This window comes from Narcine bancroftii, chromosome 6 (assembly GCF_036971445.1).
Source record: "Narcine bancroftii isolate sNarBan1 chromosome 6, sNarBan1.hap1, whole genome shotgun sequence".
In the NCBI taxonomy this organism is placed as follows: Eukaryota; Metazoa; Chordata; class Chondrichthyes; order Torpediniformes; family Narcinidae; genus Narcine; species Narcine bancroftii.
In genome coordinates, this window is record NC_091474.1 from 28,989,012 (window position 1) to 29,013,010 (window position 23,999).

Here is a 23,999-nt window from a genome sequence, read left to right on the forward strand (position 1 = left end):
GTGGAGCTCCTGCTCCACCCCCCATCAGCCCCTCTCTCCACATCTAGCCCCCCCCCTTCCTCAATCCATTATGGAGCTCCTACTCCACTCTCCATCCCCACTCCATCATGGAGTTCCTGCCCCACACCCTCTGGCCCCCTCCTCTCGCCCCCTCCCGGTCTCTGCTCCCATCGGGGTGTCCTCATTGGGGTTAGCTTCCTGAACCCCCCCTCCCCTTTGTGCTCTCTCATTGCTGTCTCCTCTGCTGAAGGACTGGGATGTCCCCGTCTATCCCCAAGGGCCCTCGACACCTTATCCACCTGATTTGAGTTCAATTGCCTTCAGTCTCCTTCATTGAAAATATTTCGACCTAGACTCTCTTCCCTTGACAGCACCAGTAAATCCCTCCCCCCCCCACCGCCTCCCTGTACCCGCTGGAGTGGGGTGCCTGCATCTGTTGGTGGTGAAGGGGAGGTGTGAGAGAAAGAGGGCAGTGAGGACACTTGCCCCATGGATTATCCAGATGTTCGTATCCCATGAGCATCCTCACCCATGGGTCCAGCTGTTTTGAGGGAGGGAATCTGTGGACCATCACAACACTTCTCCTCACTCTCGCCCCTTCCCATCCTCCACCCTTTCAACAAGTGCAATGCTTCACTTACCTCCACCCTCCAAGCCCTGTTCAGTTTATTTGTCACGTTATACCTGCCACTATGTGAAGGGATCTTCCCCAAACAGACGAACAGAAGAGCTCTAACATTCATACAGCTGTAAAAGCAGTCAGAAAGCCACGCGGCGTGAAAACAGGCCCTTTGGGCAAGTTGGGCCATGCTGACCAAAATGCCCCACCCACACTAATCCTACCTGCCTGTGTTTGATCCGTATCCCTCAAACTATCGTATCTGCCCAAATTTTCTTAAGCATTGCAATAGTACTTCCCTCAACCCCCTCCTGCACAGCCCCTTCTGTACACCCACCATGCTCTGTGTAAAGGTTATCCCTCAGGTTGCTGTTAAATCTCTCTCCCCCCCCCCCCCCCCCACCCTCACCTTAAACCAGCCTTTCTCAACTTTTTATTTTGGCTATGGCCTCCTGAGGACTCTGCATAAGGTTATGGTCCTTGGAAAGCAGTCAAGATTTGGTTCATTCGTACCTCTCCTACTGACTACTGTATATAAAAATATTTATATCACCCCCTTAAACCTGCTTACTGACTCCCCTGCTCTGGACAAAATGCTCTCTGTATTTATCCAATCTATTCCTCTCATGATCTTGTCCACTCTGTGAGATCACCCCTCATCCTCCTGCACTCCAAGGAATAAAGCTTCAGCCTACTCAACCTCTCCCTGTAGCTCCCGAGTCCTGGCAACAAAATCATAAATCTTCTCTGGACCCCTCTGCAGCCAGTCAAGTTCAAGTTTATAGTTAAAAACATGATGCTGGAGAAGCTCAGCTGGTCAAAAATACCTGACCGATGTTTTGCGCCTGAGCCCTTTGTCAAGGTAGGGAGGTGAGCCTCACTTCGCTGAGCACCTTCGCTCTGTCCACAGCAGTGACAGGGATCTTCCAGTGCCCAACCACTTCAATATTGTGCCCCACTCCTGCGCTGACAAGTCTGTCAATGGCCTCGTAAATTGGAGGGGCAACACCTAATTTTCCCTCTGGGCACTCTTCAGCTAGATGGCATTAACATCGAATTCTCCAGTTTCTGCAAGACCACTCTCCGTTTTCCCTCTCTTCCCCATCCCACTCTCTTCTTTCCTCTAGCTCTCCACCCCCTTCCCTCTCCATTCACAGAGCCATCCCCCCTCTGATATGCCCAACCTCCCTTATCCTGCCCGTGGGGCTGTGATCATCCCCCTACCCCATTCCCCCCTCACCATTTTGTTCGGGCGCCTACCTACATTTTGCTCATACCTCAATGAAGGACTCAAGCCTGGAACCTTGGTTATGTATCTTTATCTTTGCTACATTAAGGACACTGTTTGACCTGCTGAGTTTCTCCAGATTGTGTTTATTTCAACCTCGGTGTCTGCAGACTTTCATGTTTTACAATTCAAGTTTTTAGTTAAGTGCTTGAGCTAAATCCCACATGACCACCGAATAAGCATGCAAACTCCACACAGACAGCACTCGAGGTTGGGATTGAACCAGCTGCCCCACTTCTTCTTTCTCTCCTGCAGATTCTGACCAACATCCTAATGGAGAGGCGGCTGGTCTTCCTCTCTTGCAACTGCCCATTGCTGACACTGGTCGCCGAGTGCTTTGTGAATTTCCTGCACCCCCTGCGCTGGCGCCACCCCTACATCCCAGTGCTTGGCAGCCGCATGCTCGACCTGGTGATGGCCCCCACCGTCTTCCTCATGGGCTGCCATTCTCGCCACCTGGACACCATCAGCGAGGTCAGCGATACTATGAGGGTCTGAGCCCCGGCTCGCAGGGCATGGGAGGGTGGGGAGGTGAGAGCGGTTCCATCCACAGTCCTGTTTCAGCTGGAGGGGTCACTGGGTCCATCAGCAACTGTGGGAAGGAGTGGGTTGCAACCCTTCATCGACATGGTGGGGAAGGGGACAGGAATATGCAGGGGGGAGGAAGCTGGGAGGGGCTGAGGTGACAGTGTAGAATGGGTGGAGAGATGGACAGACAGGTGGGGAGGGGGGAAACATCACAACACGAGATGGAAATGCAGCAGATGGCCCACTGAACCAATGGGTGTGGGTTTGACGGATTTCAGCCACTCTTGGCGTGTGTCACGAACAACTATGGGATGGTATGGATGTTTATGCAGTAATCCAGCTCATGGCCAAACCCTCTCACCATTCCAAAACCTTCCCAGGAGCAATGTCCACCACAAGCTTGGACTGTGCACTCCCCTCCCTACTTTCCCCCTTCCTACCTCCCACCCCCTCTCCCTCCCTACTTCCCATTCCTGACCTTCCTCCCCCTCCCTACCCCCTCCTCCTCTCCCACCTCCCTCTCACAATCACTCCATCTCCCTCTTTCCCCTCTCACCCCTTCCCATTCTTCCCCCCTCTCCCCCTTTCCTCTTCTTCCTTCTTCCCCCTCTCCTGCCCCCTCCCTTTCCCCTTCTTTTGTCTCCTTTCTCCCCTTTCCCTTCTTCCCCCTCCCCCTCCCCTCCCTACAGCCAACCCTGGGGTTCTGGCTCCACCCCAGTCTGCGTGTCCCTGGGTAGTGGACTCCTGAAGCCGATCAGCCCTGACTGCTGCCCTTCTCATGTCCACAACAGGTGGATGAGCTGGTTCTGGTGGACATTGACCATGGCAGGGTGATGACCACCCAATTCAAGGAGATGGAGACGCCCCCTCTGCCGAGTGCTGCTGTGGTGGAGTTCCTCACCAGGTAAGAGCTCCATTGGAACAGCTCGGGGCTGGAGTCTCCTGACCAGATGTTGGTGCATTGTTTCCAATCACTGCAGAATTCATTACAGAAAGTCAGTCAGCACAGAACACAGCACCTAATAGCCTGAATACGCCTGAGATTGTCTGATATCGGAAGATAACCAAGTTCAGAACTGGTCAGTGTTTGGAGGGGAGACCTCCGAGGAACACCAGATGCTTTAGGTTTCTGTGAGGGGCACTGGACAAACTGGTGACTCTGTCTGCCTTATGGTAGACAAAAGTTAAAGAATTTAATGCGTTACATTCTAAATATGTGACAATAATGGAACTTTTACCAGAAGCAGATCTTTCTGCCCATCAAATACATACTGATCCATTTACACCAATCCTAAGCCCATTTTATTATACCCATATTCCCATCAAAGTCCCCCCAACTCTGCCCCCTAACTGCACATACCCGCCAATTAACCCACTGACATGCTGATGTGCAAGGTGTAACCAGAGCATCCGGGGGAGAATGTGAAAACTCTACACAGACAGCACCCGAGGTTGGGATCGAACCCGGATTTCTCTGAGGCAGTGGCACTACCTGCTGTGCCAGTAGCAAAACAGGTGGGTGTGCCTGATGTGAGTGGGACTTGTAGGACAGTTTGTGACGGAGCAGAGTGGAGACTTGCTCATCCAACCAGCTGCTTTCCATAGTTGGAGACAGTCTGAACTATGAACCCCAGCAGTTAGCAGGGACATTGAGTTTATGCAGTGGGACCTGGGGGCAATCCAGGTGAGACGTGAAAGAGGTGCATGCAGCTCTGAGCGGCATTGATCGGGTGGACAGTCAGTCTTTTCCCACGATGAAGATGTCGAATATCTTAAGGTACAAGGGGGAAATTCAAAATTCAAGATTATTTTACTGTCATGAAAGCTGAAAATGTGCTATTACACAAAATTTCCTTTAGTCTACCGGAAGTCAAAGATTCGCCATCAGTAGAAGTTGCACAGTCCCCCTTACAGTCAGAGAAATAATTCCCCCCCCCCCAGAGTCACTGAGTAATATGTGAAGTGTTTTTTTTACACATAGAGTGGTGGGTGCCTGGAACAGGGATGGTGGTGAAAGCAGAGACTAGTGTTTAAGGCATTTAGACAGATGTGAAGAGGCAGTGCATGGAGGGGTATGGACCAGTGCAGGCTGATGGGATTCATTCAGTTACCTTCATGATTGGCACAGCCTTGACGAGCTGAAGGACCTGTCCGATTTTGTGTTGAGAAGCCGCAGTAGGAGCTATCCAGGGTGACGTGAGCTGTCAGTGGAGATGGAAGGAGGGACTGGCTCTGGCCAGTCCAGGCCACTGGATGCTCATGATCAGAGGGAAGTCCATCTGGTTCCTCTTTTTTTGCACTACCATTAAGTGGTAATTCTGCCTCACCCGCAGGAAAAAGTATTTTGGTTGTGTTTGATGTCACATATGTACTCTGACAACAAATCTGAAATCTGGTGTCACAGCTGGATATTACACCATCTGGGCTTTTTCCAGCTGTGGAGAGGAAGGACTGAAATGGGTAACATGCACTGAGGGTACGATCCCTGTGGATCGGCAGTGGGCTGGAATAGACTGAGAGGGCTGAAAGGCCAGATCCAGGTGACTCTCCCTCAACTTGTAGCGCATCTGGAATCCAAAAGAGCTTTCAAACCATAGTACTAAAACACGAAAGTCTGAAAACGCTGTGATTGTAGTACAAACACAGTAAATGCTGGAAGAACTCAGCTGGTCTTAGAGTCCAAAGGAGGTAAAGATATATTTCTGACATTTCAGGCCTGAGCCCTTCTTCAAGGTTCATCTTCTCACTCACTTTGAGGAAGGGCTCAGCCTTGAAATGTTGCTTAAACACTTACCTCTTGTGGACACTGCGAGACCTACTGAGTTCTGCCAGCATTCCCATGTTTCTACATTGAGTGTGCTTGCTACTTTAAGCAGTCTGTGAATATTGTATCCTCTGTGGCTGCCCCTGTCCTTGTTCGTTGGCCTCTGTACTGCTCACTGATCTTTGCTCCTTGTTGCATTGCAGTGTCCAGCAGCTCCAGATGAACTCTGAACTGGCGCTGGCCCATCGGTCGTCGTGCACGAGCCTGGCATCTGCCCGGGAGAGGGAGCAGCTTCACAGGCACCAGCTTAACCAGCAGATCCACCACATCTTCCTGCAGCTCATCGGGAACTTGCTGAGGTTGGTTTCCAGCCCTGGCGGAGTTGAGGTTTGTGGCAGGGTCCTGCTTGGGTGCCATCTTAACCCAGGAGAGTGTGGGACATAGAGCATAGAACACCCCAGCACAGTACAGGCCCCTCAGCCCTCAACGTTGTGCCGACCCATATATTCCTTAAAGAAAATACTAAATGCTCCCTACCCCGTTACGCTCTATTTTTCTTTCATCCATATGCCTGTCTAAGAGTTTCTTAAATGGCCCTGTTGTTCCAACCCCCACCACCATCCCTGGCAAGGCATTCCAGGCATCCACAACTCTGTAAAAAAAAAACTTACTCCTGATGTCTCCCCGAAACCTTCCTCCCTTCACTCTGTACATATGTCCTCTGGTGTTTGCTATTCCTGCCCCGGAAAAAGGCCTTATCTATGCCTTGCAGAATCTTGTCAACCACTATTAAATCTCCTCTTGTCCTTCTTCGCTCCAAAGAGAAAAGTCCCATCTCTGCTCACCTTGCCTCAAGATTTATTTTCCAATCCAGGCAATATCCTGGTAAATTTCCTCTGCACCTTATCCATAGCTTCCACATCCTTCCTATAATGAGGTGACCAGAAATTAACACAATACTCTGTGGTCTTACCAGAGATTTGTAGAGTTGCAACATGACCTCTCTGCTCCTGAACTCAATGCCCCCATTAATGAAGCCCAGCATCCCATAGGCCTTCTTAACTATCCAATCAATTTGTGCAGCGACCTTGAGGGAGACATGGATTTGGACCCCAAGGTCCCTCTGTTCATCCACACTCTTATGTAACTGACCTGTCCTTCCCAAATCCATCACCTCACAAAGGGGCATAAATTTCCCAGGATAGAGACACAGGAAAGTGCAGAAACCATCCTGCACTCGAACAGCATCCGGAGGACACAATGGAAGATTCTGGGCTGAAACATTGACCATTCTTTGTCCTTCAAGGATGCTGTTCGGAGGAAGTCACGTGATGGAGTAGTGGCCGGACGGTGAACTCCAGCCCTCTCCAGAAAAGTTGAAAAAAATAAAGGAAAGCACAAAGGCACAAAAATAAAAATTAAAGTAAAGTGAATATAAAGGTAGAAAGAAGATGGCGACGAAAAAAGAAAAGTCGAAACCAACGGTAAGAAGAGAGGAAGAGAAGACAACGGAAGGAGAAGGCCTTACCTGTCCGAAGAGGCCCGCGGTGGAGAGAGAAGCCCGCTCCCTCAGGTCGGTAGAAAGTGCACTACAAAAATGGCTCGCTGAGCTGAGTAAAAGTGCACAACTGCGCATGCGCGACTCCTCGCGCATGCGCGATGCGCATGCAAAAAAACACACCGACGGGAGGGGCGACCAGCTGGGGAGTCGATCTCCACAGCCAGCAATGACAGCTACAGAACAGCAGCAGCAAGAGGAGAACACAGAAGACAACGAGGAAGAAGAAGAGGAAGAGGAAGAGTACAGTGAAATGGAAGAAGAAGGGAAAGGCAAGACAATGGATATATTTTCTCTTATTAAAGAATACATGGATTCATTTAAAGAATGGCAAGCACAAGAATTTAGTGATTTAAGAAGAAGAATAAACAGTACAGAAGAGAAAGTGAATAAAATAGATATGACCATATCAGAAATAGGAAAAAGAATGGACAAGGTGGAAGAACGAGAAGCAGCTGTAGAAATGGAGGTAGAGGACTTAAAAAAGAAATTAGAAGAATCTAATAAAAAAGTTAAAGCGATACAAGAACTGTTAGCTCAGAAAATAGATATAATGGAAAATTATAACAGAAGAAATAATATAAAGATAGTGGGCCTTAAGGAAGATGAAGAAGGCAAGAATATGAGAGAGTTTATAAAAGATTGGATCCCCAGGATCTTAGGATGTCCAGAACTACAGCAAGAAATGGAAATAGAAAGGGCACATAGAGCATTAGCCTTTAAGCCACAACCACAACAAAAGCCAAGATCCATTTTAGTAAAATTCCTAAGATATACTACAAGAGAAAAGGTACTGGAGAAAACAATGGAGAAAGTAAGAGAGGACAACAAGCCACTGGAGTACAAAGGGCAAAAAAATTTTATTTATCCAGATATAAGTTTTGAACTCCTGAAGAAGAGAAAGGAGTTCAATACAGCAAAGGCGATTTTATGGAAGAAAGGGTATAAATTTATACTAAAGCATCCAGCGGTATTGAAAATATTTATTCCAGGACAACAAAACAGACTATTCTCGGATCCAGAGGAAGCACGAAAATTTGCAGAACAATTACAAAATAGACTGAGAGATGAAGACGTGTAACGAGAATACAAAAGACTGCGAACTAAAAAGATGTGTGTATAGGACTATATAGATATATAATACATATATTACATAAGTGTATGTGCATTTAAAAGAAAATATATAGTGTATAGAGAAGAATTAATGAGGGAAAAAAAGGGGAAGAGAGGAGTAAAGAGGGAATTTAGAGAGTGACCTTTGTTGTATATAAAAATTGAAATCTTTTCTGGGGGGGCTGGGTAGAGAGAAATTATGGTCACTGCAAAATCAGTTGACGCTTGCGAGTGAATTCGCAAATCCAAATGGAGAGGGGAGATGTGGTTGCCTGACAAGGGATAATGGGCAACTCAGGAAGGGGAGGGGACAATGGGGTTAAAGAAATATTAGGTAGGAGAATAAGGGGAATGTTTGATGTGTTAAAAATGTTGTCTTATAAACTGTTCAAAGAAAGAAAGCAGAAATGGATGAGAAGGAAAGGTGATGATGAGGAAACGGAAGGGAAAGATAAACAAAGTATAAAATGGCTACATTAAACTATATGACTTTAAATATTAATGGAATACATAATCAAATCAAAAGGAAGAAACTGCTAAATTTACTGAAAAAATAAAAAATTGATATTGCATTTGTGCAAGAAACACACTTAACTGAAGTGGAGCACAAGAAATTAAAGAGAGATTGGATAGGACATGTAACGGCAGCGTAATATAACTCAAAAGCTAGAGGAGTGGCTATATTAATCAGTAAAAATGTACCAATTAAAATAGAAGAGGAAATAATAGATCCAGCAGGAAAATATGTAATGATAAAATGTCAGATATATTCGGAGTTTTGGAATTTACTTAATATATATTCACCTAATGAAGAAGATCAAAAATTTATGCAGGATATTTTTCTGAAGATAGCAGATACGCAAGGGAATATATTAATAGGAGGGGATTTCAATCTCAATTTGGATTCAAACATAGATAAAACCGGGAAAAAAATTAACAGAAAGAATAAAGTAACCAAATTTATAATTAAATCGATGCAAGAAATGCAATTTTTGGATATATGGAGGAAACAACACCCAAAGGAAAAGGAATATTCATATTATTCGGATAGACATAAAACATATTCAAGAATAGATTTATTCCTGTTATCAGCTTGTATACAAGATAAAGTTAGGAAAACAGAATATAAAGCTAGAATATTATCGGACCATTCACCCTTGATATTGACAATAGAGTTAGAGGATATCCCTCCAAAAATGTATAGATGGAGATTAAACCCCATGCTACTTAAAAGACAGAATTTTAGAGAATTCATAGAAAGACAAATTAAAATGTATTTTGAAATAAATACGGAATCAGTGAAGGATAAGTTTATATTATGGGACGCAATGAAAGCGTTCATCAGAGGGCAAATAATAAGTTACGTAACTAAGATGAAGAAGGACTACAATCAGGAAACAGAACAGTTGGAAAAGGAAATAGCAGATATAGAGAAAGAATTAGCAAGGAAGGAAGACACTACTAAAAGAAGGGAATTGGTAGATAAAAAATAAAATATGAAACATTTCAAACATATAAGGTGGAGAAAAATATAATGAAGACAAAGCAGAAATATTACGAACTAGGAGAAAAAACGCACAAAATTCTAGCGTGGCAGCTTAAGACAGAACAAACTAAAAGAATGGTATTGGCATCAAGGAAAAAAGTCAAACAGATCACATATAATCCAACGGAAATTAATGAAAATTTCAGAGAATTCTACGAACAATTATACCAAACTGAAAACGAAGGGAAAGAAGGCAAAATAGATGAATTCTTAACTAAAATTGAACTACCGAAATTACAAACAGAGGAACAAAATAAATTAATAGAACCATTTGAAATAGTAGAAATACAAGAGACAATAAAAAATCTGCCGAATAATAAAACACCAGGAGTGGATGGTCTCCCAATAGAATTCTATAAAACATTTAAAGATTTATTAATTCCTCCCCTCCTGGAAGTAATCAACCATATTGATAAAACACAAAGCTTATCAGATTCGTGCAAAACAGCAATAATTACAGTAATACCAAAGGCAGGGAAAGATCCACTTGCACCAGCATCATATCGACCAATATCTCTACTTAACATAGATTAAAAGATAATAGCTAAATTATTAGCAAACAGATTAGCTGATTATGTACCAAAAATAGTAAGTCTAGACCAAACTGGATTCATAAAAAAAAGACGAACAACAGATAATATTTGTAAGTTTATTAACTTAATTCATGCAGTAGAAGGAAATAAAACTCCAACAGTAGCAGTTGCTTTAGACGCAGAGAAGGCCTTCGACAGAGTAGAATGGAATTATTTATTCAAGGTACTACAAAAATTTAGTTTACCAGAGAAATATATTAATTGGATAAAAGCATTATATAAGGGGCCATTGGCAAGAGTGACAGTAAATGGATATATATCAAAACATTTTAACTTAAGCAGATCAACAAGACAGGGATGCCCACTATCGCCCTTATTGTTCGCGTTAGCCATCGAACCACTTGCAGAACTGATAAGAACAGAAAATAAAATAAAAGGGATAAAAATAAAAGGAAAGGAATACAAAATCAGTTTATTTGCAGATGATGTTATAGTATACCTAACGGAACCAGAAACATCAATAAAAGAATTACATAAGAAATTGAAGGAGTATGGAGAAGTGTCGGGATACAAGATTAATGCAAATAAAAGTGAAGCAATGCCAATGAATAATGCGGATTTCTCAAAATTCAAGAAAGAATCACCGTTTAGATGGCAAATGCAAACAATACGATACCTAGGTATACAAATAAATAAAAACCTCAGCCATCTATATAAACTTAATTATTATCCACTAATGAAAAAAATACAGGAAGATTTAGAGCATTGGAAAGACTTACCATTAACACTAATAGGAAGGATAAACTGTATTAAAATGAACATTTTTCCAAGGATACAATACCTATTTCAGGCACTGCCAATACACTTGACAAAAAAATTCTTTAAGGAGTTAAAGAAAATAATAAGGAAATTTTTATGGAAAGGGGGGAAACCGAGGATAGCACTAGATAAATTAACAGAATGGTATGGACAAGGAGGCTTACAACTGCCAAATTTTAAAAATTATTATAGAGCCGTACAATTAAGATATCTATCAGATTTTTACCCATCAAAAGAAAAGCCAGATTGGACTAGATTAGAGCTAGACAAAATAGGGGAGAAGATACCTGAACATATATTATATAAATGGGATGAAAAATTGGTAAAACATAGGAATTCTCCAGTATTGCACCATTTGCTTAATATTTGGAAGAAGATTCATGTAGAAAGAAATAAAACAAACTACCAATTATCAAAAATAATACTGACGCAAAATCAGCTAATCCCTATTACGGTAGATAACCTGTCTTTTAGAGAATGGGAGAAAAAGCGGATTAAAAGAATAGAAAATTGTTTTTCGGGGAATAAATTATTATCCTTTGAACAAATGAAGGATAAATATAATATAACTCAAGATACAGTGCTGGCATATTACCAATTGAAATCCTATTTAAAGGATAAATTGGGAAGTGGTCTGAAGTTACCAGAAGGAAGCAATTTTGAATATCTGATTACAGACACAATGATAATTTAAAAATTTATAACAAACATGTATATCAAATTACAAGAAAAGGAGAATGAGGAAATAAATGATAAAACTAAACAAAAGTGGGAACAAGATCTAAACATAAAGATAAAAAAGGAAACATGGGAGAGGTTATGTTTAGGAACTATGAGAAATACAATAAATACGAGATTACGTATGATACAATATAATTGGATACATAGGTTATATATCACTCGTCAAAAGTTAAATAAATGGGATCCAACAATATCTGACAGATGTTTTCGTTGTAAAAAAGAAATAGGAACAACAATTCATGTAATCTGGATTTGTGAAAAGGTGAAAAAATTTTGGGAAGATCTAAACCAGATATTAAATAAAATTACAGAAAGCAATATACCAAAAAACCCAGAGATCTTCCTCCTAAGTAACATAAAAAATAAAGAATTTGGACTTGATTTGGAGGGTGTACAAAAAAGATTTGTTAAGATAGCCCTAGTTGTAGCAAAAAAATGTATTATGTCAAACTGGAAATTAGAAGATAATTTGAAAATACAGCAATGGTATATAGAAATGAATAAATGTATTCCATTAGAAAAAATAACATATAGTTTAAGAAATAATATAACATTATTTGGAAGTTTCCTCTCGCTTCGTCTGACTGCAGGTTTCCAACATTGAACCTCTTTCTGGGGGCTTTATTGTTCCTGGGCTTTGGCTTGAAGTGAAGGTTGAGCTTGCAACGAACCAGCCGGTGGTCAGTGTGGCATTCCGCGCTAGGCATGACCCTGGTGTGGAGCACATCTTGTTTGTCACTTTCTCGCACCAGGATGTAGTCCAGGAGGTGCCAGTGTTTGGATCGGGGATGCATCCAGGTGGTCTTAAGGCTGTCCCTCTGCTGAAAAAGGGTGTTTGTAATGACAAGTCGCTGTTCTGCGCAGAGCTCCAACAGGAGGCGCCCATTGTCGTTGCACTTGCCGACGCCATGCTTGCCCAGGATTCCTGGCCAGGTTTCTGAGTCTTTGCCGACACGAGCGTTGAAGTCGCCCAGGATGACAACCTTGTCGGCTGTAGGGGTACGTTGGATGAGGTTGCGCAGGTCGGTGTAGAACTTGTTCTTTTCTGCTGGTTCCGCCTGGAGGGTTGGAGCATAGACACTGATGAGGGTGATGCGACGCTTGTTTTGAAGGGGGAGTCGCATGGACATGATTCGGTCCGAGAGGCCTGTCGGAAGGTTTTCGAGTTTGGAGGCAATGAAGCTTCCAGGAAACTTCCAGGCAAACCTCAAAGCAAAGCTCGACGTTGCAACCCGCCTCACGGACCCGTCCCCTGAAACCCTCTGGGATCAGTTGAAGACTACAATACTGCAATCCACTGAAGAGGTACTGGGCTTCTCCTCCAGGAAAAACAAGGACTGGTTTGACGAAAACAGCCAGGAAATCCAGGAGCTGCTGGCAAAGAAGCGAGCTGCCCACCAGGCTCACCTTACAAAGCCGTCCTGTCCAGAGAAGAAACAAGCCTTCCGTCGCGCATGCAGCCATCTTCAGCGCAAACTCCGGGAGATCCAAAATGAGTGGTGGACTAGCCTCGCCAAACGAACACAGCTCAGCGCGGACATTGGCGACTTCAGGGGTTTCTACGAGGCTCTAAAGGCTGTGTACGGCCCCTCACCCCAAGTCCAAAGCCCGCTGCGCAGCTCAGACGGCAAAGTCCTCCTCAGCGATAAGATCTCCATCCTCAACCGATGGTCAGAACACTTCCAATCTCTTTTCAGTGCCAACCGCTCAGTCCAAGATTCCGCCCTGCTCCAGCTCCCTCAACAGCCCCTAAGGCTAGAGCTGGATGAGGTTCCCACCCTGGATGAGACATATAAGGCAATCGAACAACTGAAAAGTGGCAAAGCAGCAGGTATGGATGGAATCCCCCCAGAAGTCTGGAAGGCTGGCGGCAAAACTCTGCATGCCAAACTGCATGAGTTTTTCAAGCTTTGTTGGGACCAAGGTAAACTGCCTCAGGATCTTCGTGATGCCACCATCATCACCCTGTACAAAAACAAAGGCGAGAAATCAGACTGCTCAAACTACAGGGGAATCACGTTGCTCTCCATTGCAGGCAAAATCTTCGCTAGGATTCTACTAAATAGAATAATACCTAGTGTCGCCGAGAATATTCTCCCAGAATCACAGTGCGGCTTTCGCGCTAACAGAGGAACCACTGACATGGTCTTTGCCCTCAGACAGCTCCAAGAAAAGTGCAGAGAACAAAACAAAGGACTCTACATCACCTTTGTTGACCTCACCAAAGCCTTCGACACCGTGAGCAGGAAAGGGCTTTGGCAAATACTAGAGCGCATCGGATATCCCCCAAACTTCCTCAACATGGTTATCCAACTGCACGAAAACCAACAAGGTCGGATCAGATACAGCAATGAGCTCTCTGAACCCTTCTCCATTAACAATGGCGTGAAGCAAGGCTGTGTTCTCGCACCAACCCTCTTTTCAATCTTCTTCAGCATGATGCTGAACCAAGCCATGAAAGACCCCAACAATGAAGACGCTGTTTACATCCGATACCGCACGGATGGCAGTCTATTCAATCTGAGGCGCCTGCAAGCTCACACCAAGACACAAGAGAAACTTGTCCGTGAACTACTCTTTGCAGATGATGCCGCTTTAGTTGCCCATTCAGAGCCAGCTCTTCAGCGCTTGACGTCCTGCTTTGCGGAAACTGCCAAAATGTTTGGCCTGGAAGTCAGCCTGAAGAAAACTGAGGTCCTCCATCAGCCAGCTCCCCACCATGACTACCAGCCCCCCCACATCTCCATTGGGCACACAAAACTCAAAACGGTCAACCAGTTTACCTATCTCGGCTGCACCATTTCATCAGATGCAAGGATCGACAATGAGATAGACAACAGACTCGCCAAGGCAAATAGCGCCTTTGGAAGACTACACAAAAGAGTCTGGAAAAACAACCAACTGAAAAACCTCACAAAGATAAGCGTACACAGAGCCGTTGTCATACCCACACTCCTGTTCGGCTCCGAATCATGGGTCCTCTACCGGCACAACCTACGGCTCCTAGAACGCTTCCACCAGCGTTGTCTCCGCTCCATCCTCAACATCCATTGGAGCGCTTACACCCCTAACGTCGAAGTACTCGAGATGGCAGAGGTCGACAGCATCGAGTCCACACTGCTGAAGATCCAGCTGCGCTGGATGGGTCACGTCTCCAGAATGGAGGACCATCGCCTTCCCAAGATCGTGTTATATGGCGAGCTCTCCACTGGCCACCGTGACAGAGGTGCACCAAAGAAAAGGTACAAGGACTGCCTAAAGAAATCTCTTGGTGCCTGCCACATTGACCACCGCCAGTGGGCTGATAACGCCTCAAACCGTGCATCTTGGCGCCTCACAGTTTGGCGGGCAGCAACCTCCTTTGAAGAAGACCGCAGAGCCCACCTCACTGACAAAAGGCAAAGGAGGAAAAACCCAACACCCAACCCCAACCAACCAATTTTCCCTTGCAACCGCTGCAATCGTGTCTGCCTGTCCCGCATCGGACTTGTCAGCCACAAACGAGCCTGCAGCTGACGTGGTCTTTTTACCCCCTCCATAAATCTTCGTCCGTGAAGCCAAGCCAAAGAAAAGAATAACATTATTTGAACAAATATGGGAGCCATATATGGAATATAATAGAGAAAACCTACCTAAAATGACAAAAGGAAAAGCGAATGGAAAGAATTGACTCAGTGGAAGTTTTTGTTCGTTAATGTTGAGTGACAACATTGTTTGATGGGTTTGATGTATCTTGGACTCAGAGTTTTGAATGGATGGAGGGGGAGGTGGGGGGGGAGGGGAGGAGGGAGGGGGGGAGAAAACGATACTGTATATATTTGAAAGGAGAAATGTGTATATCTTGAATAATGTGATCTATAGCGTGAAAAATAAAAAATTTTTAAAAAAGGCTGCTGTTTGACCCACCGACTTCCTTCAGCTGAACCATGTTGTTGCCTCCTGAATTTCCGGTGCTGTTTAATGGTCTGGAAGGCGCTGATGCCTTTCACAGCCAGTTCTACTGGTGTGAACGGAATGTGTGGGGATGTGACTGTCATTCAAATTAGTTAAACAAGCCAGCACAGCTGAGTGAGAACTGAAAGATTTGACCTTGGGGGGAGATGAGACTGCAGACACTGGAATCTGGAGTAAAAACCAACCTGCTGGGAGAAATTGGCATCAGTAGGAGTCTTGATGACAGTCCCCACCCGAAACATCAACCATTTGTTTCCTCCCACTGATGCTGCTCAACCTGCTGAGTTCCTCCAGCAGAGTGTGTGTCCTTTAACCCGCCTCCAGTCTTCTACCAATGACGCCAAGTGTCCATCTAGCTGTGGTCATGGAGTTCTGGAAATTCCAGAAGTATTGACTCTTTTTGTAAAAGAAAAGCGTTCAGGTTATGCTGCAACTGTACAAGGTACTGGTGAGGCTGCATCTGGAGGACTGCGGGCAGTTCTGGCCTCCTTACTTGAAGAAGGATGTCCTGGCTTTGGAGGCGGTGCAGTGGAGGCTCACCAGATTGATTCCAGAGATGAGGGGGTTAGCTGACGAGGAAAGATTGAGTTGTCCGGAAATGTACTCGCTGGAATTCAGAAATATGAGAGGGACGTATGAAATTATGGAAGGCATGGATAAGACAGAGGTAGGTAAGTTGTTTCCATTGGTGGGGGAGAGCAGAACGAAGGGACATAAGCCTCAAGATTCAGGGTAGTAAATTTAGGACAGAGATGAGGGGGAACTGGTTTTCCCAGAGGATGGTGAATCTGTGGAATTCACTACCTGTTGAAGCAGTGGAGGCGACCTCAGTAAATATATTTAAGACAAGACTCAATAGGATTTTTACATAATAGAGAAAATAAGGGGAAAAGGCAGGTAAGCGGAGACAAGCCCATCATCAGATCAGCCATAATCTCATTGAATGGTGGAACAGGCTCGACGGGCCAATCCTGTTCCTGTTTCTCATATTCTTAAACGCTGATGATGTGCTGTCCAGTTATTTGGGAATCCCAGTGGCTCAGATCTGATCTCCGCTCCCCTTAAACCAGTGGTTCTCGACCTTTTTTTTTCCACTCACATACCACCTTAACTAATCCCTTAGAGCACACATGTCAAACTCTGGCCCGCGGGCCAAATTTGGCCCGCGATATAATTATATTTGGCCCGCAAGATCATATCAAAAATGTATTAGAGGTGGCCCGCTGGCCACCGCGCCAGTATAGCGCATGCACAGTAACCGCTGTGTCCCAGGGTGAGAGAGAGAGAGAAAAATCCTGGTCATTGAAAAGTAGTGGTGGGTGGTTTTATAAACACGTTGTCGTGTCCCCCCGCCCACCCCCCCACCGCAGCGCTGCCTAGCCGGTGTCAGGTGAAGCCAAGGCCGCTTCCCAGCGCCTGGAACCCCAGTGGCACAGCATTTCTTGGAGGAAGCCAAGGCCGCTTCCCAGCGCCCGGAACCCCAGTGGCACAGCGTTTCTTGGAGGAAGCCAAGGCCGCTTCCCAGCGCCCGGAACCCCAGTGGCACAGCGATTCTTGGAGCTGCAGATGGAGTCGGGACGCCGGAGGGAAGATTGGGGCTCCCCGCCGGGCGATGGGGGCGACGGCCGCCGGCCGCCCTGCGCTTTCCCACCGGACCAGCGGCGGGTGCCCGGAGTACACGTGGAGAGCGAGGCTGGTTGGGCAGGTAGGGTGGAACCCCCCACCAATCTCGGGAGTGGCGTGGGCTGGATCGGGATTAGCCGCGCTCACCTGCTCCTCCACCGCTGACTGGGATCCCAGCGCGGTCCTGAGCGCGGAGACTGCCCTGGAAAGGTCCTGGGACACCGGCACGGAAAGAAGAGCAGGGTCCGTAGAACATTTCAGATCAGAAACAGGCCCTTCGGCCCTTTGACTCTACCTCGTGAAAACCCAACACTGGAGAAACTCAGCGGGTTAAACCGTATCCTTTATCCAGCAGAGAGGTACCTGACAATGTTTGGCCCTTGATCCCCCTCATCAATGTATGAGCAAAAGTCTGTGGTTCTCGTAAAAACACCAGAAGGGAGAAACTCAGCAGGTCAAAGGGGGTCCGGGAGAAACTCAGCAGGTCAAGGGGAGGGGGTCCGGGAGAAACTCAGCAGGTCAAGGGGGGTCCGGGAGAAACTCAGCAGGTCAAGGGAGGTCCGGGAGAAACTCAGCAGGTCAAGAGGGGTCCGGGAGAAACTCAGCAGGTCAAGTGGGGTCTGGCAGAAACTCAGCAGGTCAAGGGGGGTCCGGGAGAAACTCAGCAGGTCAAGGGGGGTCCGGCAAAAACTCAGGGGGGGCCTGACCTCACCAGGACCGTTGCCCACTCCCCCTCCCTGCCGCAGGCCGACCCACGACTCACGGTGACGGGGCCGCTGATCTGCCGAGATGCTGCCCTGCAACGAGAGCCAATGCCCCCGCACTGTCGTTGTCCAACGCGATCGCCCACAAACCCCGCCCTCCCGCACACAGGCCTGAGTAAGTATTATGAACTTTAATCTCAGGATAAAACGATCTTCCAATAGTTTCATGTCACAGTGATAAATATATTCCTGGTTAAAAATGGTCCTGCACCTGGATACAAGCTCATTAGGCATAAAACTTGAAAAGTGTGTAAATCAAAGGATATCTGTACCAATGGAAAAAGGGCATGGCAAATAACCCTGCTAGAGTTCATGCCCACAATCTGTCACCCATTTGATTTTTCAGGAATCATGTTATTCTCCCACATTCTCAATAGCCCTCAGATTTTACTATTTGACAGCACACTAGCAACATTTGACAAATCCTCTATAGAGAAATATAATTTATTGAATATTTTATTTCTCATTTGTTAATGCTTCTGGAAAGAGTTTATCCAAAACTATTATTAAACATTTATTTTAATAAGAAAAAGTTTAACATTACATATGTTGAAAGAAGAGAAAACATGCAGATGTTGTTGAAAATTTTCAATAAATATTTATTCGGCCCTCGACTTAGTCCAAGTTTTTAATTTTGGCCCTCCGTGAATTTGAGTTTGACACCCCTGCCTTAGAGCATCCATGGAATCCTATGCCATAGGAATTACTTAAGGTAGATTTTTAAAAAAGGTTGAGAACCACTGCCTTAAACTAACTAGATTCATTGGAAAAGTTATTATGTTTCTGTGTAACCTTCAAGAAAACACGAAGAGTAATGAGAATTACATCCAGAAATGTGAGTTCTACCCAGCCACAGGATTCTCCTGCCCATTGCATGGGGACACTGAGCAGTGTGCCTAGATTTAAATGAGAGGCTAAACACGTAGGCCATTGACCCCACCCACTCTACACACTTCCCAGCTGAGGCCAGCGCTGACTTTGTCTAGCACCCAGTCCTGACCAAGGTTTACTTGATTGTCTTAAAATGCAGAAATGCTGGAGGAACTCAGCAGATATCGCAGGGTCCATAGGGGGTAAAGATATATAACCGGCGTTTCGGGCCTGAGCCCTGGAAGGGCTGAAACTTCAGTTTTATATCTTCCTTTGTACGCTGCGAGACCCCTGAGTTCCTCCAGCATTTGGTGTTGTTACTACAATCACAGGGTCTGTAGACTTTCATGTTTCACTCACATGATTGTCTGCTCTGCTCCTAGGGATGTCTCCAAGCACCTGAATCTCAAACATCGTGTGTTCATCAAGAAGGAGTTCCTGGACTCGCGCCAGCCGGCCGCTCAACCCTTCTATGTCAGTGTGAGTAACGGCGATTCTCTGTCATCTCTGAGAGGCGGGGGACTCCATTTGGAGCTACCACTATCTCTGGTGTCCTGGGGAATCGTCCAGAGCCCATGGGACTGGGAGTGGAATTTGGAAGTGCAGTGTACAGATACACGGACATTCTGACTTGCTGCAGTCACACAGGAACAAAAGCTGCCCTGTATTACAGCACCTCTATATGCTAAGACTAGAAAAGAACATAATTAGCATAAAAAGATAGATAAGTAATTAATTACAGTTTCAGTTAGTGCAAGGAAAAAAGCAGGGATGTTTCAGTGATTTTGGTTTTCTGGAATAGTTATGATTAGGGTAGTAGGGGGAGATTCAAGAACGTGATAGCTGATGGATTAAAACTATCCTTAAGCCTAGAGGTGCTGGTCTTCAGGCTTCTGTACCTTCTGCCTGAAGGGAACAGTGAGAAGAGGTTGTGACCAGGGTGCTGGGCCTCCTTTATGATGTTAACTTCCTTCTTGAGGCAGTGCCTTACATAAATGTCTGCAGTGGATTGGAGCTCGGAGCCTGTAACGGACCTGGTTGTGTTTTTGTGAAGCCTTCACAGTTAGCATAGTGGTTGAGGCAATGCCACTACAGCGCCAGCAATTGGGACAGGGGTTCGAGTTTATACTCTCCCCCATGTTTGTTTGGGTTTTCCCCGGGGGCTCTGGTTTCCTCCCAGGTTGTAGGTCAATTGGGAGCAATTGGGGGGCATGGGCCAAAAGGGCCTATTTCTGTGCTGTATGTCTAAATAAATATTGTGTTCCTGAGCAGTTGAGTTCCCACACCAGGCTCTGCCACCACCAGCTAGTGCACCTGTAGGTTTGATAGAGTATTCAACAACATGCCAAATCTCCTTGGGAAGTAGAGGCATTGGTGTGCCTTCTTCACATTTGCTTCATTGTGCTGGCTCCCTGGGACTTGAAGGGACTAACCTTCTTCATCTCCGTCCCATCATCATCATGTGTTCTCCTCAGCCTCCCCTTCCTAAAGTCCACAATAAGGTCCTTGGTGACGTTGAGAGCAAGATTGTTCTGGCACCACCTGACCAGGTTCTCCATCTCCATCCTGGATTATGACTCATCATTTCCCGTGACCTGGCCAACATCAACCAATTTGTAGATTTTGGAGTTAATGTCATGGGTGTACAGGGTGCAGAGCAGGAGTCTAACACACAGCCTTGATGTGTCCCTGCATTGATGTTCCCAATCCAGACTGACAGAGGTCTGCCATTGAGGGAGTCAAGGGTCCAGCTGCAGATGGACTGAGTCCCAGGTCCCTGAGAATGATTACACTGGACAACTAATTTTTTCAAAAGGTTTGCTTCCTGAAAAAAAATTGGGGATTTTGATAGTCAAGCTGAACACAAAAATAATTTCAGATTTTCTGAATCATGTAAGAAGTTGGAGAAAGATTAACTTTTAGCTTGTGTAATCGCACAATGACGCTAACACATTGCGTTAGTTTAACTGACCTAAAAGTGTTTTGCCGCTGATTTTCGTTTGTACTCAGCATCTGCTGCCTCTCATGTTGGTGTCCAACAATAGTTGGCCAGCATTGATAGATTCCATTTTCCCTGATACCTCTTTTCCATGGTCGCAATGTCCTGGTGAAACCTTTCACCGTGTTCATCACTGACTGCACCAAGATCAGCAGAGAGGATTTCCAAGTGTGAAAGCAAAAAATGAATTTTCAGTGACATATTTATCAGTCTGTTGGTGTTAAAGACTGAGCTGTAGTGAACGAACAGGTATTTGTATGGATAGGGTTCCCTTTGGTGGCCTGTTACCAATGGGAGGATCTGTGGCTGTCTGTCAGGCAAATGGGTTGGGGACCATGTGCTGAGTGGTGGAATTGACTTTGTCTCTTGCCTTGGGCAGTTTCTGAAGACCGACCTGTTTCACTGCTTCCTGAAGGCCCGGCTCAACCAGAGAGTGGACTCATTCAGCCGCTGGGAACTGATAGCGCGCTTTGAGTCAGCCAGGTACAGCTGTTGGGGTCCACACACATGCATATAGGCATGCACATCCAGGAATGGCAGCTGGGGTCTGCACTTACATGCACACACACACACACACACACACACACACACACACACACACACACACACACACACACACACACACACACACACGTCAGTGATCAGTGTGCAGGGAACAAGAGTTGAATGTGTATTGGGAAGGAAGGATTCACAGGGCTGTGGGATTAACTGGATCACCCTGCCACGTAGTATTGACCCAATGACCTCCTCTGTATTTCAATGACTGTGGGTTTTCTTACTATGAATGTTAATAAACTGAGGACCAGAGGCAGCAGCAGCTGGAACCTGGAGCAAAGCCCAACGTGCTGGAGGAACTCAGCAGGTTGTGCAGCATCAATGGAAGAGAACGGTTGGAGTTTTCACTCTCCAGACACTTTAACCTTGATTGGGCACGTGGCCCTGGGGAAATTTGGGGTCCAGACCCAACATCACTTACTCCAAAATCCATGCCAATAACTGTCCCACTGGAATATTTCAGGGTGAACCCAGAGGCTTCATCTACTCGCTCAACGACACTCACCTCCAACTCTGTGATGAAGGGACAGAACCAGCTGCAGGGATCAGTGCTGAAGAGAGTCCAGGACACAAGCTTGCCTGAATCCCCGACACCTCAGAACCACAGTAAACCCAGCCAGACCTCAGGTACTGAATGTTTACTTCCCATTGGAAACATTGGCAGAGGAGACACAAGGCCTAGGCAGACACAGTGCAGGTCAGAAAGAGTGAAGCTCCCTCGTCCCATCACATGCTCCCAGGATCAGACACAGAGTGAAGCTCCCTCCGCACCGTCCCATCACACATTCCTGGTGTCAGACACAGAGTAAAGCTCCCTCTACAGTGTGCTCCCAAACACTGGGCATTTAGTAGACGACAGTTCCCCTGTGGGGTTGTGAAGGTGGGACCTGGTCCCACAGGAAAAGGCAGAGACCAGTGTCAGGGGTCTGGGATGGGGGAAAAGGTGAGTGAGCGGTGTGTGTGTTGTCAGTACTGGGTCCGGAGTGGAGGGAGATGGTGAATGGGGTGTGTGTGCTGTCAGTGGTGGTTCCAGAGTGGCGTGTGTGTGGGTGCTGTCAGTGTTGTGTCCAGGGAGGGAGATGGTGAGTGGGGCGTGTGTGTGTTGTCAGTGCTGGTTCCAGAGTGGCGTGTGTGTGGGTGCTGTCAGGTTGTGTCCAGGGAGGGAGATGGTGAGTGGGGCGTGTGTGTGTTGTCAGTGCTGGTTCCAGGGTAGGGGAAAATGTTGTGTGTGTGTGTGTGTGTGTGTGTGTGTGTGTGTGTGTGTGTGTGTGTGTGTGTGTGTGTGTGTGTGTGTGTGTGTGTGTGTGTGTGTGTGTGTGTGTGTGTGCTGTCAGTACTGGACCCGGGGTTGGGGGAGAGATGGTGAATGGGTTGTGTGTGTGTTGTCAGTACTGGGACAGGGTTGGGGGAGATGGTTAGTGGGGTGTGTGTGTGCTGTCAGTGCATGGGTCTTCTCTGTCCATGACTCCATATTCTGCGTTAACAGGGGCGATGGTGAAGGACGTGCCTCTGCTGCGGACCCTGCCCTTGCCTTGCTTCCCCCATGACCCCTGGGACCCCCACAACGTCTTGCTGTACTATTCTGAGCTTGTCCGGCAGGTCAGCAGGTTCATGGAGCAGACAGCCGGTGAGGACTCTGAGATGATGGCGGTCTGCCTCTTCTTGAGGGGCCTTGCTCGCCTGGGCCAGGGACACTTCCTGCAAGCTCTGCTGGACTTCCAGAACCTGGAGAAGATAAACATGAACCTTTTCCCACTGGAGCTAGTGAAGCAGATCCTGGAGTCCCTGAGCCCCCAGCAGCTGCAAGGTGTGCAGGAGACAGAGGAGCTGAAGGGGCTTCTCCACGGCATCATGGAGACGCACTGGGACAGGGTCCGTCCCGAGGAAACCATCAAGGACTTTGAGCTACCCAGACAGCCCCTCAACAGGCAGGAGTTCAGCATGCACATCCAGGCCATAGGAGTAGTTGGCAACACCAGGAACACCGACTGCCTCTTCGACATCTTGGCAGAAGGTGAGTGCCAAACTATGCCGGGGTCTCTGCCAGCAACTCCCCCAGGGTCCGTGTGCTGGAAATTCCAGCAGGGACTGGCCCAGGGTCCGTCTGCCATGGTCTCCACCAGGGTCTGCCCCACGGTCCGTATTCCATGAGCAAGGACTGGGGAGAGCCCAGGTTCCCTGTGCCAGGATCTCCGCCATGGTCCATCTGCTGGGGTCTCCGTTTGGAACTGCCCCGGGTTCTTGTGCTGGGGTCTCTGCCAGGGACTGCCCCAGAGTCCTTGTGCCAGGGTCTCAATTAGGGACTGCCTTAGGGTCTGTGTGCCAGAAGCAGGGGGTGGGGAGAACCCAGGGATTTGGGCACCAGTTGTCCATCTTGCCTGGTCCCCAAATGACGGGGAGAGCTACCTTGAGCCAGCACCGAATTGCTGGTGTGTCTGCTCCCTCAATATTCCTGGGGCAGGCATCTCAGGTTTCAGGCCAGGAAAGGAACAGAAGGCCATCTCCATCAGGAGAGAAGATCGATCCCCTGCACGCACAGGGCCTGGCCTGGATGTGAGGTGCTGGGGGAGTAACCTTTGGGATCGGTGAGGTGCTGTGTCCCCCACAGGTAGGAGGAAGGGGGAGGCCAGTGTGAGGTTGCCAGGGCAGGTAGGCAGGTGGCCCTGACCTTGGCCCCACCACTGACCCCGATCTATCTATTCTTCTTTTAACCTGTGCAGAGACA

General features: G+C 46.8%; 1 protein-coding gene across 6 annotated transcripts in view; it reads left to right on the plus strand.

The window, feature by feature from the left end:
- LOC138735888 (DENN domain-containing protein 3-like) overlaps positions 1 to 23,999 on the plus strand; it is a 92,155-nt gene that overhangs the window by 43,248 nt on the left and 24,908 nt on the right. For 4 of the 6 annotated variants that reach the window (XM_069884483.1, XM_069884482.1, XM_069884487.1 and 1 more), the window contains exons 8-14: positions 2,163 to 2,381; positions 3,227 to 3,339; positions 5,403 to 5,558; positions 19,104 to 19,200; positions 21,099 to 21,202; positions 21,738 to 21,901; positions 22,761 to 23,288. In XM_069884483.1, the coding sequence (XP_069740584.1) occupies positions 2,163 to 2,381; positions 3,227 to 3,339; positions 5,403 to 5,558; positions 19,104 to 19,200; positions 21,099 to 21,202; positions 21,738 to 21,901; positions 22,761 to 23,288 (1,381 nt within the window). The remainder of the gene's footprint in view (positions 1 to 2,162; positions 2,382 to 3,226; positions 3,340 to 5,402; positions 5,559 to 19,103; positions 19,201 to 21,098; positions 21,203 to 21,737; positions 21,902 to 22,760; positions 23,289 to 23,999) is intronic. The other 2 variants (XM_069884485.1, XM_069884486.1) reach the window with 1 other exon arrangement.